Source organism: Microcaecilia unicolor, chromosome 1 (genome assembly GCF_901765095.1).
Source record: "Microcaecilia unicolor chromosome 1, aMicUni1.1, whole genome shotgun sequence".
In the NCBI taxonomy this organism is placed as follows: Eukaryota; Metazoa; Chordata; class Amphibia; order Gymnophiona; family Siphonopidae; genus Microcaecilia; species Microcaecilia unicolor.
The window spans coordinates 580,885,702-580,905,037 of NC_044031.1; the positions used below are offsets into that span (position 1 = coordinate 580,885,702).

Genomic DNA, 19,336 nt, shown 5'->3' on the forward strand with positions numbered 1-19,336 from the left:
TAGCCTACTCACTGGGAAACAACAAGGAAGAAAACAACCGAACTTGTAAAACAAGGGAATTTTTTTTTAAAGAATTAGATCAGCAAAGAAGATACAATAAGTGCCAAATGCACAAATACAGTGGGAAATTCAAAGTGTTGCTCCAGAAACCATATGTCGATCAAACTTGGGTACATGAGTGCTGGGCAGACATATACGGTCTGTGCCAGAGCTGGTGGTGGGAGGCGGGACTGGTAGTTGGGAGGCGAGGATAGTGCTGGGCAGACTTTTACACTCTGTGCCAGAGCTGGTGGTGGGAGGCGGGGTTGGGGGTTGGGAGGCGGGGATAGGGCTGGCCAGACTTATACGGTCTGTGCCCTGAAGAGGACAGTACAAATAAAAAAGTAGCACATATGAATTTATCTTCTTGGGCAGACTGGATGGACCGTGCAGGTCTTTTTCTGCCGTCATCTACTATGTTACTATGTTACTATGAATGGTTATGGTTATGGAGAAATGAACTGAAACCAAAGGATAACAGATTGATAGCTGCAGCCCAGAACAGCAGATTACAGATGAGATGGTTCACAGGAAGAAGGGGTGGACTAACCATTTGGGCAACTGAGCAGTGCTGAGGGCCCAGAGCATTGGGGGGCCCAATACTTCCCTTCCACATGCTCAAAATACCTCTCTCCCCTCTGTTCCCAGGTCCGGGACCGGGACACCCCCTCTCTCTTCCCCTTTCATGCTCCTGTCTCCAAACCCCCCATTCACGGGTAGTGGATAAAGGCATCCTTTCCTCCATGCAGGGGCACTGGCAACTACAAATCTGCCGCTGATGCCAGAACTTCTCTCTGCCGCGGCCTGCCCCCCTTCTGACATAACTTCCTTCTTCTACAAGTGTGTGCTGTAGCAGAGGGAAGTTTCAGTGTCAGCGGCTGATGGCCAATGCAGCTTCCGGTGCCCCTGCCTGCATGGAGGCTTTGAGGTACTCAGAAGTTCAGCTGTACTTGCAGCTTAAAGGCAAGGGGAGAGGGAGGCAGTAGGACCTGGGGAGGGGGAGGGGAGCCCAATGATCCTTATTGCCCAGTGGCCCGGATCACTGTCAGTCCACCCCTGACAGCAAGCATAGCTCATTTTTTTGCTATGCAAATTTGGGTAACATTTACTGAATCTAGTCCCTTATGTCTCTTGCAATATAAATGTTATACTCTGCTGTGTCTCAGTCTATAACATAAAAACCTCTGGACAAAATTGTCATTGTGATGCAGCTTTTGAAACTGGAAAGCAAATATTACCTTTGTATGGAAACTGAATTACTGTCTCCGGTCTCTAGCTTATCTCTCCAAAATAGCATGGGTATGGGTAGTATACCACTGCCAGCTGGCAGCGTTGCCATAGTTGTGTATATACAGGGAAGACTTAATTTCTAACACCTTATGAAACCCCTAAAAATCCCTGGAAAATAAATTCCTGTGGTTTTTTTTTCCTCCAAACTGATGGACTCAAGAAAATCAATCCCCTATAGCTCCCAAAATACACAGCTATGTCACTAGAGTCCTAGGATTAAAATAAGTCTGTGTTCATACATTTTCTTTGAAAAAAAACTCAACAAAATTATTAGTTGGAAGGAAAACAGAACTATCAAAGTAGTTCTTCACTTTAAGAGACTGATAAGATTTCAAGGAATCTTTTTTTTTTTGCCTTTTACAAGAACGTTTGGGGTACATTGCTGGGCATGTCAGCCATTACTTTTATATGACATATGAAAATAAACTTGACTGTTTATTGCTAGATTCTCATTTTTGGCCCCAGTTCACAGTATAACTGAGGTGGAGGATGACTCCTTCTAGTGCAGGAGTGCCAGAAGTAGTTTGCAGAAGTCACCAGATGTATCAGACTTGATGGCGTCAGCTAAAGATTTTTGGTATATTTGCTGGTATTTCTCCTTTATTGTTTGGAGGTCAATCTATTGAGAAATGAAGAGAGAATTTTACAAGGTACAATTTTTTTTTGTTAAGTAATAACACAAGGAATTTATTAAGGGACATTGCTCAAAAGCCAACTGTCGGTTTGTAAGTTGTTCCTCTAACTTGTGTAGCACCCGTGATACATGAGATGTCCTAGAGACAGTATACTCATGTGTGGTAATGCACACACAACACACTGATTCTCCTGGAGGAACTACTTAGAGGGGCCGGTTATTGGAACAAAAGGCTCTCACTCTACCCCCAACTGATCAAAAGTCTCTGATGCTGCAAGTGGAAACCGTGCTCCTTCAAACTTCCAGAGAGCCCTTAAGAAATTATCTGACACTCCCTGAAGCCCCATCCCCAAATCCTAGGTCATACCCCATAACAAAAATTACCCACTTTCAAAACAGCACACTTCCCCACATCCCCAGGTTACTTGAAAATCACTGGAGCTTAGATGGAAGAGGAACTGTCCTCACTCACTCCCGCACCTCAGGCACCAATTTGAGTGTCGTAGAATATCTGGGTTTGCACCGGTCAGCGTGATTTAACACGGAAGGAGCGTCTCCTGCCCGGTTGAATCCTTTCAATATCAGGCCCAGTTGAATCCTTTAAATATCAGGTCCTGTGGATTTTAAGGACTGGTGGCCCAATGTTATACCATGTACGTAAAATGGGTCTCCTGATGCATTCTGAGCTTTGCCATGTGGTAACGTAATTCCTACTGCAGCTCCTTGTGACTCTGGGCAAGTCATTTAACCCTCCATTACTCCAGGTACAAAACTTAGATTGTGAGCCCACTAGGGACAGAGAAAGTACCTGCACATAATAAATGTAAACCACTTTGATTGTAATCACAGAAAGGTGGTATATCAAATCCCATGACCCATCAGGCTGAGATTGCTCAAACAAGGCTGACTCAGGTGCATACATCATGTTCACCAAAACAAGAAGAGGATCTGTCTTTAATCAGAACTCGCTGAACTTGTCCTCAGCCTGCTTACTTAATTTGCTTGTGTGCTACTGATAAAAAACAGACTTTGCATCATTTATCAGTGCCTTAAAATCAAGCCTCCTTTGCTTCCACATAGTCTCAGAGACCAACAGTTTTATAAGGCACAGCAGTTACTTGTGTACATTGGAGGGAGACCATGCTTAGATTTAAATGTGGCAAGGCTTCGTTCTGTTTCTGTGAGTCTGATGTCCTGCACTTACAATGTGCAGGACCTCAGACTAGAACGAAGCCTTGCATGGGATTGGGAAGAAGAGGACCTCGGCTGGCGGGGGTTGGGGTCCCCCTCCAGCACAGGTAGGCGACGGTGGGTTGGCGGTGAGAGGGGGGATCGAGAGGATCGTCAGCAGGGGGGGGGGGTCAAAGTTGGTGGCGGAGGGGGGGTTAGCAATGGCGGGGGGAGGGGGGGTCGGCGGCACCGGGGGGGGGGGGGGGGAGGCAAAATGTGCCCCTTCACTTTGAGCTCTATTTTCTACCACAGAGGTGTTCCCAGCAGTAATTGGCAGTTGGCGCGCACTGGACGGTTGCTGTGTGGGTAACAAGTGAGCCATTACCACTAAGTCAATGGGTTGTGTTAAGGGCTCAGACCATAAATAAATGCGCGCTGGTTTTCATTTTGCCGTAGTCTATTTCCCGGCCCAAAACCCCCCTTTTTTCAGTTGCGGTGGAGAAATGGTCTAGCACACATCCAATACTTAAGCCTACACTATCGCAGGCCATTTTTTGGTGTGCCTTTGTAAAAGGCCCATTAATGGCTTGGCCAGAATCACATTGAGCTATAGTGAGAATCAAACCCAGTTTCCCAGGTTCTCAGCCCACTGCACTGTGACAGGCCTGACTGGAGTCTTAGAAATCAGATTCTTGTTTATGGGAACGATATATTATAAACATTTAACTATTAAGGGGGGAAGTTATCAACATGGACTACCATTGAAATGTGTTACTTTACTGATAGCCTGGGTTATTAGTAACTAGGTGTCATTGCATAAAATGGGACCTGTGCTAAAACAGCACAAGTTAGTGGCAAAATAACCCCCGTGATTTTCTGGATTTGTGCACACAACTTAATTAGTTAACAAGCCAAGCAACGCTGATAATTGCCACTTAACAAGCAATTATTGGCACTAATTGGCATTAATTAGAATTTACATGCATAACTGTCTAAGCTTATTTTATAACGTGATGCGTATAAATTCTAAGGTGCATAGTTGAAAAGGGGTGTGGAATGGGCAGGTCATGGGCGTTTCTAAAATCTGTGCATGTTGTTATAGAATACACCCAGTCCACGAGTAATTTAGGTGTTGGCATTCACACCAAGTTTAACTTGGCGTACTGCCTGTGACTAAATTTAATCAGGCAGAAGGGTACTTCAGCGTCAATTCTATAGGTGTGATATATAGAATCTAGACCAACATGTCTTAATGTTAGCCCAAATTGATAACTTCCCCCCTAAAACTATAATTCTTGCATACGAAGACAGCATTTTTTAGGAGCAAAGAAAGTTTTAGAACAAGGAGTCATGCTTTGAAGCTACAAGTGGGCAGGATTAAGAGTAATAGAAAGAAGTATTTCCTCATGTTGGATACATGCAATAGTTCTAATGAAGATGGCAGGACCAAAAATGGTAACATGGGTTCTCAGAAAGTCTTACCTCTGCTCTGGTCACAAGAATTCGAATTAACATGTCCTCATCTGTTCCTGCTCCCTTCATGGCTTTGTGTAGCTTTTTGGCAAAGTATCCTTGGCAATCTCTGGCACATTGTACTAAATGGGAAGAGATGCATTCTAATGAACATTACGTACAATGGGATTCAACAAATAAAGGGAAAAAACACTTAAAGAGAAGTACATGGGCATTAGAAAATGTGCCATGGATAGGATAGTTCCAGGCGGTGATGTAGCCAGACCTCCTGATTTGGAGGGCCTACCACCAAAATGGCACAATGTCCTCTTGGCAGCCCACCCCCTGCTCCCGCCCCACCTTGGTGTACCCCTCACTCCAGTTCAACTTAAAATTCTACATAACTGAGCTGGTGGTTATCCCGAAGTCCCACCAGCTGAAGAGCTTCTCAAAAGCATCCTGAACTTTCTCGCCCAGAGCTTGGCAGTTGGCAGTAGATTTTGTGAACGACCTGACTCTGGCACCCAGCACATGCTTGGTTTTCGTGCATATGTGAAAACTAAGCATGCGCTGGGGGTCTGAGTCAGATAGCTCACTAAATCTGCCTCCAACTGGCAAGCTGTGGGAAGAGAAAATTCAGAATGCCTTTGAGAAGCTGTTCAACTGGTGGGGCTTTGGGATTCCCATCAGCTGCAGGAAGTGTGTGTACATGTAGAGTAGGCGTGAATAGGGGAAGAGTCTGGGCAGAGTCTGGGTGGAGTTGTAATTTAGGAGTGTATGTTACATGCTAACATATACACCTGCTCACAAGAAGGTATAAATGTCAGTGCTTACAATCTAAGGGTGTCAGACTTGTGAGATCTTGTACCAAGTAGAGTGCTGCTGAGTCCGGTACTCAGACCAGGTTCTGCTTAGCGGCTGGACAACCTCGTGTTTCACCTGCGCTGATCACCGTTCCCCAGAGGTTGAGCCCCTAGGTGCGAGCAGCCTGCAGGACTGGGACGGAGCTGGAAGTGGGGTGATGAATGTATCGGCCAGGCAGGCAGCAGGTCAAGAGAGTAATCCAGATACAAGCGGCAGTCAGTAGGCAGGTGCAGGCAGGCAAGAGAGTAATCCAGGTACAGGTGAAAGTCAGTAGGAAGGCAGCAGGCAAGAGAGTAATCCTTTGATATGGATAACGTTTACCTGTATATCTCAATAGCTGGCCAAAAGTTATCCATTTGCCAGGCAAGTGAACTGAACAGCAGTTAATGTGATGCAGTTAACTACATATCTTGAGGTGACGCTAATTACTCCATAATAACACGTAGTAACTACCTCCATGTTAACTGCAAGTGTAGTCCCTAACCGTGTTAACTGTTTAATGAGGGAATTACTGCTTGTAATTCTCATTAAACAGCTAACGTGGTTCAGTAAATAGGCCCCTCAGTGTTAAATGGATAAGTCCATCTGAAAATTGACTTCACTACTATGTACTGTATGTTTATAGAATTCTTTGTTACCTTTTTATATTTTTTGGGCCTCTTTTACAAAGCGATGATACCCATACTGCCAATTTGCTGTGTGCCAATCTGGCACTATCACCGGGCTCCTGCAGGAGCACGGCGGTAGTGCCTTCCCCCAATGTGCACCATTTCTGGCACATCGGATTTAAAACGTTTTTTGCACCGGGTGCTTCCTTGGCAATAATTGGGCAGCATTGCCCAGTTAGTGCTGGGGTAATGCGGGAGCCCTTACTGCCTCCTTACTGTTCACGCTTTCCAAAAATACTAGGACTAGGGGGCATGCGATGAAACTACAGTGTAGTAAATTTAAAACAAATCGGAGAAAACCTTTCTTCACCCAACGCATAATTAAACTCTGGAATTCGTTGCCGGAGAACGTGGTGAAGGCGGTTAGCTTGGCAGAGTTTAAAAAGGGGTTAGACGGTTTCCTAAAGGGCAAGTCCATAAACCACTACTAAATGGACTTGGGGAAAATCCACAATTCCAGGAATTAGATTGTAAGCTCTTTGAGCAGGGACTGTCTTTCTTCTATGTTTGTGCAGCGCTGCGTATGCCTTGTAGCGCTATAGAAATGCTAAATAGTAGTAGTAGTAGTAGTAGTAACATGCATAGAATGTTTGTACGTTTGGGAAGCTTGCCAGGTGCCCTTGGCCTGGATTGGCCGCTGTCGTGGACAGGATGCTGGGCTCGATGGACCCTTGGTCTTTACCCAGTGTGGCATTACTTATGTAATTATAAATAGGTGGGGATAAGGGATCCTCCAGGAATTGGCTGCTCTGCAAGTGTTTCACTTACTGCACAGTCATTTCCATCTCTGCCCGGAATTTTCTTTTTCTAGGTGCTGGTAAAAGGGGGGCTCGGCTCTACCACAGGGCCCCTCTGTAAAAGGGGCCCCTTATGTTTTATGATATATATTTTTAAATTTTTAATATTTTATTACTGTTTATTAAATATTATTGATTCTGTTGGTGTGCATTTACTTTTTACTGGTTTTCGGTAGCCACCTGCTCTCAGACAATGCTTCATGAGATGGTTGGCATTTTTGCTGTCCTTTGTGCTGCTGTTTTCAGTAGAAATACTAATAAAAATTGATGACTAAAGAAGGCAGCTAATTAAAAGAGCAGCTTGCTACTCATTGTACTATGCACTTCATGGTGCTTGGAATAGAGACGATGTATCACTACTCATGGTTGCTTTGCACTGATTACTGTTTGGCAAGTGTATTTGCTTTGAATGGCTATGTTTGATTTTTAAGTCTGTTCATAATATTGGTCCCATATATCAGCCTGCTCTGTTAACTCACTATGCTGTTTCCAGGACCTTCAGATCCTCCCAGATATATTAGTTGATTTTACCACTGGTGTCTGCTATGCAGTTGGAAGCTAATAGGAAATCAGAATGAATGAATATATATATATATATATATATATATATATATATATATATATATATATATATATATATACAGTGCACTCCATTTAAGTGCACGTCGGATAAGCGCATGCTCTGTTTAACTGCATGCTGTACTTCGGTCCCGATTTTGGTGCCATCAATTTCTATAGGGACAAACTTTGGTTTAGAGCACCACTGATAAGTGCAAGATTCGCTTATATGTATGGTTTAAGACTGCTCCGCTGCAGGAAAGACTCCGCATAAGCGCACGCACGGAATATGGAAGCTGATTGGCACGTGAGGAAGGGGCAGTAAATTTGAAATCTCGTTGGCTAACTGCCATAGGCAGAATAAGCGAACGAATGTTGTTAGAGTGTACACTGGAGTCATCGTCGTCGCGCAACTGTAAGACTTTAACACTGGCTGAACGAATAGAAGTTCTTAAAAAATTAGAAAACAAACAAAGTCAAGCATCTATTGCTAAAGAATATGGTGTCAATCCCAGTCAAATTTCACATATCTTGAAGCAGAAAGATCAGCTTCTGGAAGACTGGCAAAACAATACAAATCCACACAGGAAACGAAAACGGGTGGGAAAAGCTGAGTATGTAGAAGATGCTCTTCTTCGGTGGTTTTCTCAAGTCAGGAGCAGACAGTTTCCTGTCAGTGGTCCACTGCTTATGGAGAAAGCTAATCAGCTAGCTGAAGGTCTTGGACTAACTGAATTCAAAGCCACTGTTGGATGGTTGGAAAGATGGAAGGAGAGGAACAACATAAAAGTCAAGAAACAGCATGGTGAAAACAAGACGCTTATGACTTTGGTGCTGAAAATTGGGTTGTTTCAGTTCTTCCTACCATCTTGAACGAGTTTGCACCTTGTGACATTTTCAATGCTGATGAAAACGGTCTTTACTGGCGAGCGATTCCTGATGGAACACTTGCATTCAAACAAAGCCGAAACTACAGGAAGTAAAACGTCGAAGGGCCGACTGACGATCCTCCTTTGCTGCAATATGGATGGGAGTGAGAAGTTGGAACCACTCGTCATTGCAAAGAGCAAACAGCCCCGTTGCTTCAAGAATGTTAAGCGACTCCTGTGTCATACGAGGCTAACGCAAATTCATGGATGACTGGGGAAATTTGGAAGCAGTGGCTAAAGAAGTTAGACACTAGAATGCGGCACAAAAGCGTCAGATTTTTTTGCTTTGTGATAATTGTGCTGCACACAGTGATGATGTCAGGCTGTCTAACGTCAAGGTGGTCTTCCTACCACCAAACACTACCTCTCTGATCCAACCTATGGATCAGAGCATAATAGCCAATTTCAAACATTATTGGGCTCTTGTGCTACGTCGTCTGATGAGCGTTATGGATGACTAGACTGGCAAGGATAAACGTGCTATTGAACTGGCTCGTAATCTATCACTGTTGGATTCCTTACATATGCAGAAAGAAGCCTGGAATCATGTTACACAGGCAACCATTGTGAACTGCTACAAGCGGGCAAGCTCTTGTTAAGGATGTGGAGAGGGACGAAACAGATGCAGCTGTTGCCAAAGCATCAGATGAACAGGCTATTGACATCCAAGCCGGTGTTTCTGAAAAGGAGTTTCATCACTACATAGCTGTTGATTACGATCTACAAACACTGACGACAGCACTGTCGAGATATGCGCCTACACACAGGCAACAACGGCTGATGATGAAACAGATGATGAAATGAGCAGCGAGGCACATGCTGATGAAATTCAACAACCTCTTGTTACTTTTGCAAGAGCGCTGGAGAATCTCAACACCGTGTGGGCCTATCTGGAGGCCACTGGATGTCAGTGCTATGATAGTTTTTATCGTCTGGCAGACGTAGTCCATGGAACTCACAGACACAAGAGTGTACAGAGGACCATGACTGATTCCTTCAAGTAAGCCTAACAGTTAACGGAGACTGTATGACGTCAGTTAACGGAGACTTTATACTGTACATATAATAAACAGTACCGTACATATGTTTATCAGATGTCAAGCTTCTTTGGGTCATAACGGTTAAGTGCACGCTCTGGTTAACTGCATGTATTTCTTTGGTCCCAGACCCTTGCACTTAAGCGGATTGCACTGTATATATGTATATAAATCAGGATTTATTTACTGCATTTTCAATGAATTCGTTCAAGGCGGTGTATTTATTTATTTATTTATTGCATTTATATCCCACATTTTCCCACCTATTTGCAGGTTCAATGTGGCTTACATGGTTCCAAAAATATGGGAGCATATTCTGGAGTAAATGGATACACAGAGCATAATGAAGTTGAGCAGGGCATTTGAGGTATAAACCCGTACCAATTGCACAGGGTTAGTATAGGGTGGCAGAAGATTTGTACTTTTGTCTATTATCGTGAATAATTAGATCGTGGGTATGATGGTATAGGCGATTAAGTTGGCAAGAATAAGTCAAGGTGACAGTAAGGGCTCCTGTACTAACCCAGTTGTAACCTGTACTTGTTTGGTTTTATTTTGTTTGTTTTGGTTGTAAATTGCCTAGAATATTTGATAGTGCAGTATAGAAAGTGTGAAATAAATAAATAAATGTCCTGTTATAGTATGTCTAGCCAGTGTCACTCTTTGTGTGTGTGTGATTAGTGTGTTAGTTACTTCTTCCATTAAAGGCCTGGTTGAAGAGCCAAGCTTTCACCTGCTTCCTGAAGTAGAGATAGTCTTGTGTTAAACAAAGCCTAGGAAGTGCATTCCAGAGTGTGGGGGCTACTCCGAAGAAGGATCACTGACAGGTACCACTTCTTTGAATTGCATCTTCTGTTTGCTCTATCACATGGAACATTAGAAGGCCAGGTGACAAGAGAAAGCCAACATGCCACATCAAAGGTTAATTCTATAAACTTGGTGCTAACATCTATGTGCCTATCGCATGCGTAAATGTTTAGAATACTAGAATATTCAAGCAAACGTGTGCACTTATATGTATGAATGCCAGTAAGCTGCCTAAGAACTATTCTACAAATATTTGTAAATGCCTTCTTAACTTACATACTCCCAGATTCTATAAAGGTTGCCCAAATTTGGGCACCCAAAATAATTAGTTAATGCGTTCCAATGATTTAATTAGTGGAGCTAACAAACATTTAATTGGCACTAATTATGATTTTGGGCTATTCTATAACAATGAGCGCCTAAATTGGATTGCGTGCAATGCAAAAGGGGGTGTGGGAGGGGCATGGGTGGGTCAAGAGCATTCATAAAAGATGCGCTCAGTGTTACAGAATAGTGGAGATTCACACCCAGTTTGAGGACCAGAATTTACACCAGGTTTCAGCTGGCATAAAGTCCTTGTGCCCAAAGTAATGCTCAACGTTATTCTACTGTATAAAGAGTGCTCATCCTGAAGTGCCCTTTATCGAATAGTACTGAGTACCAAATTTTATTGGTGTTGAATTTTTGGCGCCATTTATAGAATCTGGCCATATTGCTTATTTGCAAGGGGTCGCACACAGGGGCAAAGCATGGGCAGGACATAGGCGGGACTCCTGCTTATGTGTATAATGTACAGAATAGAGTTCCATCTGCCCTTAGTGCATTTAGATTGTAAGCTCTTTGAGCAGGGACTGTCATTCTTCTATGTTTGTGCAGCGCTGCATACGCCTTGTAGCACTATAGAAATGCTAAATAGTAGTATTTAGGGGACCACACCTAGTATGGCTGGTGTAAGTGAAGGTGCTTACATGTTAGGCGCGCTGATACCAGGTTACACTAGTATGCTATAACTGAACCTAGCAGGGGCGTAGCCAGACCCCCAATTTTGAGTGGGCCTGGGCCCAACATGGGTGGGCAGAAGAACTCCACCCTTGCCCTAATGTGATTTGATCTCTCCCTCTCTCGCCTGCATGCCATATGGTCTCTCAAATATCCCCCCTCCCCCACATACCTTTTAAGTAGCAGATTTTCACCAGCAGCGAGCAGCAACTAATACACACTGCTCATGTTGGCCCCACAGCTTTCCCTCTGATGCAACTTCCTGTTTCCGCATAGGCGGGAATACATCAGAGGGAAGGCTGTGGGGCCAACATGAGCAGTGTGTATTAGTTGCTGCTCGCTGCCGGTGAAAATCTGCTATTCATATGGTATGCAGGAAGGACATTTGTTGGAGTTTTTGGCTTAGGGATCCCTGCCAGCCATATCATAGGTGTGCTGCTACTGGTGGGCCTGGGCCCACCCTTAGCTACACCACTGGAACCTAGGAGCCTGAGTTCCATTAAGGAATAGTATCCTTTCGCCCTCACTTGGGGCATCTAAAAGGAGGCACCCAGCTATAGAATTGTCTCCCAAGCATCCAAGCAGGAGCAAAATCAGTCAACATGAAACATCAGCAAGGCCCTGACTACAGGGTCCTTTTACCAAGCTGTGGTAAAAAGGTCCCTGGGGTAGCATTGGTGGCCGTTTTTGCCAAGTGTCAGGGCCCTTTTAACTGCAACGGGTAAAAAGCCAGAAAAAACACGTGGCCATGCGGTAAGCTTGTACTTACTGCATGGCCATGTAGGGGGGAGCACTTACTGCCACCCATTGAGGTGGTAGTAAGGGCTCCCAAGCTACCCCTGCCAGAAATGGCACATGCTGGAGACGGAACTACCACTGGCAGCTGCATTGGGCGGTGGTAGTTCTGGGTTGCTGCAGGGCAACCCTTTAGCATAAGGGTCCCTATGTCCTTAGGAAAGGCAAATTGGATAGATTGAGTGGGTCAAGTGTAAAATAAAGAATTTCAGTGAGTGAAGCAGAGCTGGTGAGAACTCCTTTCAGACTAAATTAGTACTATGTCAGTGATTCTTCTGTGAATTTCATGAAGAATAAGCTATGTAAATAGTTACAAAAAGTTTAAGTAGCCAAACACAACCACATTTCACATTTCATTTACGATGGAAAAGTTCTTCTACACTAGCTAGGCTACTAGCCCGTCTTAGAGAATTCTTTCTGCAAATTAAAGATGTATACCCAGGAAAACTTGAACCTCTGAAGCACTGTGACGACAAGCACAAGACATTTAGGACATCTGCAAACTCAATTGCTCACTGTTGGTGATGAAGATGAAGACTAGAACTTGGAGGTTTTACCTAGCGTTAGATAGGCCTCCTTCAAGTCTCCTGAGGTTTCACTGTCAATTACATCTTCAATGTCTTTCCCATGGAGCTGAAAAGACAAAAGAATGGGTCAGTGCCTTAAGCAGACAGATTGCAGGGCTCCAGTATCCAAGAAACTAGAAAGTCACTAACCATACTGTCCAAACTTCACCGATGATTACAGCCTTGCTTTGATGCTGTACTTTGACCTTTTTCTACAGATCATGTGCAGCAGTTTGGCATAACTGTTCCGATCAATTCATCATATTTTTGCTAGTGACGCATCTCTTAAAATCTCGTGACTCCTGACACAGGCATAGTTGCCGAAACTTGGCCGTGTCAAGTCCACTTAATTTTTGTGCCACGGACCCTTGTTGATGAACACAGTATTTATTAAAGACTTTAGCTGCTGGATTGGACTAAAGAATGACACTGGGATGGGGACCCACGGTAAATCCATGGTAACAGAAAAACAAAAAAAACTTTGGGTGGACTTACTGTGGATGCGGAAGCAAAACTTTTTACTGCCCCATGGGAACAGTAAAGAGCCTTACTCCCGCGGTAAAAAAAAATAAAAAATAAAAACCCCACACAATTACCCCTCCCGTGGATTTGGCACCTCAGTCCTTTCCCTTTGCTCTCACCCTCAATCCTGCAGGCCCAGCATCTCTGTGTCTTTCTACCCCCTACCACCTCGGTTCCTCTACCTTATTGAGCCACTACAGTGATTCCTACGGGCCTGCTCTGGAGCCTTCCCTCTGTTGGGTCTCTTCTTCTGATGCAACTTCCTGTTTTGTGCACAATACAGGAGGAAATGCATCTCTTTCTGTTTCTTTGATGTTTACTACATAAAAGGTGTGGCTACTTTGGATTTTGGTTTAATTTATGTTTATCATTTTGGTCAGCTGATCTGTATTTGGCATTTGTATTCTGAATGTGTGACCCAGGTATTCTGTTAGCAAGAATTTTCTATGTAGCATTCTGTAGTAATTTGGCATGTTCAGTTTTCCCGATACTGGAGGGGCTGCTTGTGAAGGAGAAGGGAGGAAGGAAGACGGGATTTTGTTGGTCCTTGTTTTGTATTATTGTTTGTGATTTATAAATGACAGTTGTATAGACTATTGCTCCTTTTTATACTTGAATAAAAAGATTTAAATATAAAATCATAACTGTTTGAGGACTATGTGGATGGGATCAGACTGAGCTTCCAGGGACAGAGCTCGTGGGGACAGGGACAGAGCTTTGGGTATGGGGCAGGAATGGGGATGGGGACAAACAATACTCAAAAAACTAGAAAGCCACTGACCATACTGTCCAAACTTCACTGAAGTTTACAGCCAGTGCCACACAAAACAAAACAAAACAAAAACAGCCCCCCCCCCCCCAACTCATTAGCAACTGTATGGCAGTGAAATGATCTGATTTTGTAATTTGTTCATTGAAGTATTCATGTTAATGATCTCCTGAGGCAGTGGTGTTCCTTTGTGGGCTGCCACCCGGGGTGGTTTGTCCCTGCACACTCTGCCTCCCCTGGGTGCAGCGTTATCTATCCTCCCTGGGTGCAGTACAACACCCCTCCGGGTGCAGTGCCCCCCCCCAGTGCATCACTGTCCCCCCCCCCCCCCCCGGCGCATCACCTCCAAGCCACTCCCGGAGGGGTACTGGGATACCTGCTGGGGTACTGGGAGCAGTCGTGCGGCTGTCAGCTCTGCAGGTTCCCTGCTCCCTCTGCCTCGGAACAGGAAAAAACAGCAGAGGGAGCAGGGAACCAGCAGAGCCAACAGCCACGCGACTGCTGCCTGCATACCTCCTGCAGCATGCACGGGGTGTGCCACCCCTACCGCCCCACCCTCAGAACTCCACTGCCATGAGGCAGTTTTTCAAGAAACAAAACTTGAATTAGCACTGCGCTGACAAGGTTCCTGAGACTTGAGACTACAAGCTGTATTATTTGATTTACATGATAATGAGGTGTTTTACATTTTCTAGTGACCTAAATGAATGCAATATAATGCACATTATTGCATTTAATGCATGTTAAAAAGTAGATAACCTGTGTTATTGCACCTTAATAACTACTCCACTAGCTTTGGTGTATCATGATGTCTAGAAAACATGTAGACCAACCTTCTTATTCTATTCTGAGCCTAGTTTTACCTGCATTTGTAGATTTACTCCATCTCTGCTACTTACACATTCAATCACTGCTTATACACTCTCATTTCCAGTCTGCATGCTTTCTATTTATTTAATTTGCTTGTATTTATCTCATGATATGAGTTACTTTCAGTTATACCAGAGAGCTTACAGGTCTAAGGGACCTTTTACTTAAGGGCGATAGAATCTGAGCTTAGCACATTTTAACACGAGACTTTTTTTTTTTGTTACATTTGTACCCCGCGCTTTCCCACTCATGGCAGGCTCAATGCGGCTTACATGGGGCAATGGAGGGTTAAGTGACTTGCCCAGAGTCACAAGGAGCTGCCTGTGCCTGAAGTGGGAATCGAACTCAGTTCCTCAGGACCAAAGTCCACCACCCTAACCACTAGGCCACTCCTCCACTCCAATGGGCTAAGCCCAGATTTAACACATTATAAATTAGGGCTCCTTGTGTTTCACTGAAGAGTTACCCAAATCACTGATTGAGTGGATTTCACAGCTGATATCAGAAATGATGAAGCTGCTATTGAGTTTCTGACTAACAGAGGTGACAGTAAGAGCTCATTTGCAGTTTCCTTTAGGAGGAGAACTTAAACTCCTTATTGAAAAGAGTCTTGCATGACGGTGTATGAGTAAATATAGGAAAAGCTCAGGGCAGTTCCCTCTCCAAAGAATATCTTTGCTATGGAGTGGCTGGTGATAAAAACTCTAGTTTAAGCAGAATTTAGGGCCCCTTTTACCACACCGCATTAAAAGGGGGCTTGTGGTAGTGTCTGCATATGTTTTTGACACAAGCTGAGGCCCCCTTTTACCACAGCGTGCAAAAGGCTGTTTTTTTTTAACGGAAATGGCCATGCGCTAATCACAGGGATTGGCACGCGGCCATTTCCAGGAGGACCCCTTACTGCCACCTATTTAGGCTCCTGCGCTAACCCGGCACTATAAAAGGGGATTTGTAAAATTTTAGTGACAAATTTTTAGACTGTATAGACTTTTAATTTTTTTTTTTGTATCGATTACAACAAACTCAAATGTACTGTATCAGAAATAATGAATCTGTATCAGTTTTAGATTGTAAGCTCTATTGAGCAGGGACTGTCTCTCTGTGTCAGGTGTTCAGCGCTGCGTGCGTCTGGTAGCGCTATACAAATGCTAATAATAATAAGTACCCAACTAAAGTGTTGAATTTTGGAACAACCAGATTCAGAGTGATTATCTTTTTTAAAATGTTTTTGTTTTCACTGAGGTCTTTCTCTCCATATGTTGAGATATACCATGACTGTCTCCTTATTTTCTTGTCAAATCAGATTAGATTTCTGTTGGTTGATTTATTTGATTTTCTTCTTTTCCTGTACCCGTGATATTTTGTTTATTATTGATTTGTTTTTACTGCAACATGCTACAGGATACCCCACAAGCCAGTAAAGGACCCAGGTGTATGGGTGATATGATGGCCTCTTAGCTCCCAGAAGGGTTCCTGAGTCCCGCGGACAGGCTAGGAGAGGGATAGTATGCATTTCACAGCTGATTTTTTTGACACCATAATTGATGAGGACTGGTAGAAATGGTGAAAAGAATTATCAGGCTCACAGCATAGCATGTGGCCTTCAGTGAATGGAGAAAAATGGGCCATTCCACACACTTCATTGTCTCCTCCTGCCTTGGTCATACTTACAATTTCATAAGCTTTGAAAGTAGCTCTTAATTGCATATAGTTTCGTTTTGCCAAGACAGCATTGAATGCCAGTTCATCTGTGCCCCAGCGGCCTGCGCCTGCCTGAAATATTTAACAAAAATCATAAAAATAATTAGCGTTCAGATTGTGATACCATGGGGAAAACAATGCTGTGACTGTTGCCTTATCGAGCTCTTTGTTTTTATTTACCCACGTGGTACTGCACTCTGCTTGATATGAAAATATTTAGCTGAGCAAAGAGGGCTGAGCAGACGTCTGCTTCCGTGAGAATCGCTACAAGGCTATTTTTATCTGCTTCTGCCTTTCTCATTCTCATGTGAAGGTTTCTGGGGATCCTTGTGCCTGCTTTCTTAACTGGAACCAGTATAGACCATTTAATCCAAAAGCAGAACCAGAACCATGATGATGTAAAAAATAAAATTTATTGCACTTCATTTTATAAATGGTTTTGCTATAAAACGTACTTATAAAACCCTAAGCACAATCATAAAACCCTTACCATCACCTTGCATCTAACACAGATGATAGTGATAGTGGGTGCCAACCTAGCATCTTGTACATAGCTTTCCACTCTGAGGAAAAATAAACTAAGGGGCCCTTTTACCAAGCTGCAGTAAAAAGGGCCCAGCAGTAGTGGTGGCAGTTGTTTTTGCCATCTGCCAGGGCCCCTTTTACCACAGCGGTTACTGCATGGCCATGCGGAGGAAAGCACTTACTGCCACCCACTGAGGTGGCAGTAAGGGCTCCTGTGGTAATCCAGCAGTAAGCGGGCAGCGCACTGTGTTGCCTGATTACCGCTGGGTTAGCACCAGGCTAATAATTATGGAAAACATTTCTGCAGTGCCAGAAATGGCACATGCTTGAGGGCAGTACTACCACCGGCGGCTGTGTTGGGCCGGCGGTATTTCCGGGTTGCCACGTAGCAACCCTTTAGGAAAAGGGTCCCTAACTGAAGTAAAAGCCATCATTTTAAAAGAGATATTCCTGTGCTTCCCTTGACTGACAGTTGTTATGGCAACACAGACACTATTTTTTCTAAGTGTTTCATACACAACCTTTCCCTAAATGTATACTTCTATATTATATCTCTATATAACTTAAATAATAAGTGCTATTGGAAAGATAATATATAATTGAATAGGGTTGATGTTATGATTGTGCTTTGGATTTTATAAATCCTATCAATACAATTTTTAAATTGACGTACAATAAATGTTATTTTAACACCATTTTTCCCTGGCTCTGCTTTTGAACATTGTTCACTGTAGGATCTTTCCTCTCTGCCTCTCTACCAATATGGATCATACATTGCAAACCTCGTTAGTGTAAGGAGCATGAGCAAAATAATTTTCAGTTTGTTTTTTGTCTCCCAATTTTCAAACATTTTTTGGTTCAATTCACACATTCATTTTAATAACTTTTTAAATGCACATTAAAGCTTTTTAACACAAGCAAATTGATTGTATTGGTATTAATTCATAGGTTTATGCATGTAAAATCAATTGTGCATACACTAAAATGTTTAAAGCACCCAAACGAACCAAATGTGTGCTGAGGAACACACATCCCTGCTTTAGGGATCCTTTTACTAAGGTGCACTAATGGATTTAGCACACGCTAATGATTAGTTCACACTAAATGCTATGAAGCCCATAGGCATAAAATGAGCTTCTTAGCATTTAGCACATGCTAATCATTAGCACCCGCTAAAATTGTTAGTGCACCTTAATAAAAAGACCTCTTAGTGTGTAAGTTACAACATATAGAACTGTCCAAAATGCTCCATTGTCAGTTGTCCCTACACCCAGGACAGTCTGGAGAAACTGATCCAGTTCTGATTTTGTCCTGTTCCCTGAACGGAAATGTAGTTTATCTCATGTTTGCAAAAACAGATTTACAGTTTCTTGTAAGCAATGGGAAAAACCCAAGACTGGATCAGTCAATTCTCTCTTTATATGTTAGTCTAATACAGGGGTTCTCAACCCAGTCCTCAGGACCCACCCAGCCAGTCAGAGTTTCAGGATACCTACAATGAATATGCATGAGATAGATTTGCATACAAAGGAGATAGTACATGCAAATCTCTCTCATGCATACTTATTGTGGGTATTCTGAAACCCTGACTAGCTGGGTGTGTCCCGAAGACTGGGTTGAGAATCCCTGGTCTAATAACATCCTGATTATAACTAAAGGAAAACATAATCCTCCTACTACTAGAAAGTTGCGTGCACAAGTTATAGAATAAAGGTCAGTTGCATGTATAACTTAATTTAATAATGAGCTAATTGGTATTAATGTGCAATAGGCTATAATTGCCACTAATTGCCACCAATTAGTAGTTACAGACATCACTGTCCTTAGTCAGTATTCTATAAACTGAGCTGAGTGCACAATGCCGTCGTAGAATTTAAACTTACCCCCGGATTCTATATAGCGCACCCAGCATTCCGTGCCAAAATCCAAGTGTATTCTATAAGAATGCGTGTAATTTAATTGGCTTAACAAGCCAATCAGCGTTGATAACAGGTCTTAACAAGCAATTATGAGCACTCATTGACAATAATTAGAATTTATACATATAACTCACTAAGCGTATTCTATAACTTATTGAGTCTAAATGCTAATGCACATATCCAAAAAATGGTGTAGCTATGGGCAGGGACATGGGTGTGTCATGGGTGTTCTGAAAAACTATGCGTATGGTTATAGAATATACCTAATCTGCTTGTAATTTAGGTGCCGGCATTTACACCAGGTTTCACTTGGTGTAAATGGCTGCAACTAAATTTGGTTGTGTGGAGAGGCACTCGGTGTATTCTATATACCGCGCGGAAATTTAAGCCTATTCTATCAAATTTAGGCATACTTTAGAGAATAC

At 43.2% G+C, this 19,336-nt stretch overlaps 1 protein-coding gene across 1 annotated transcript in view; it reads right to left on the reverse strand.

The window, feature by feature from the left end:
* Positions 1–473: 473 nt before the first annotated feature.
* ANXA13 (annexin A13) overlaps positions 474–19,336 on the reverse strand; it is a 72,057-nt gene continuing 53,194 nt past the window's right edge. The window contains exons 8-11 of the mRNA XM_030218848.1: positions 16,438–16,539; positions 12,597–12,672; positions 4,616–4,728; positions 474–1,948 (exon numbers count right to left, since the gene is read on the reverse strand). Of these exons, the coding sequence (XP_030074708.1) occupies positions 1,829–1,948; positions 4,616–4,728; positions 12,597–12,672; positions 16,438–16,539 (411 nt within the window). The 3' untranslated portion in view covers positions 474–1,828. The remainder of the gene's footprint in view (positions 1,949–4,615; positions 4,729–12,596; positions 12,673–16,437; positions 16,540–19,336) is intronic.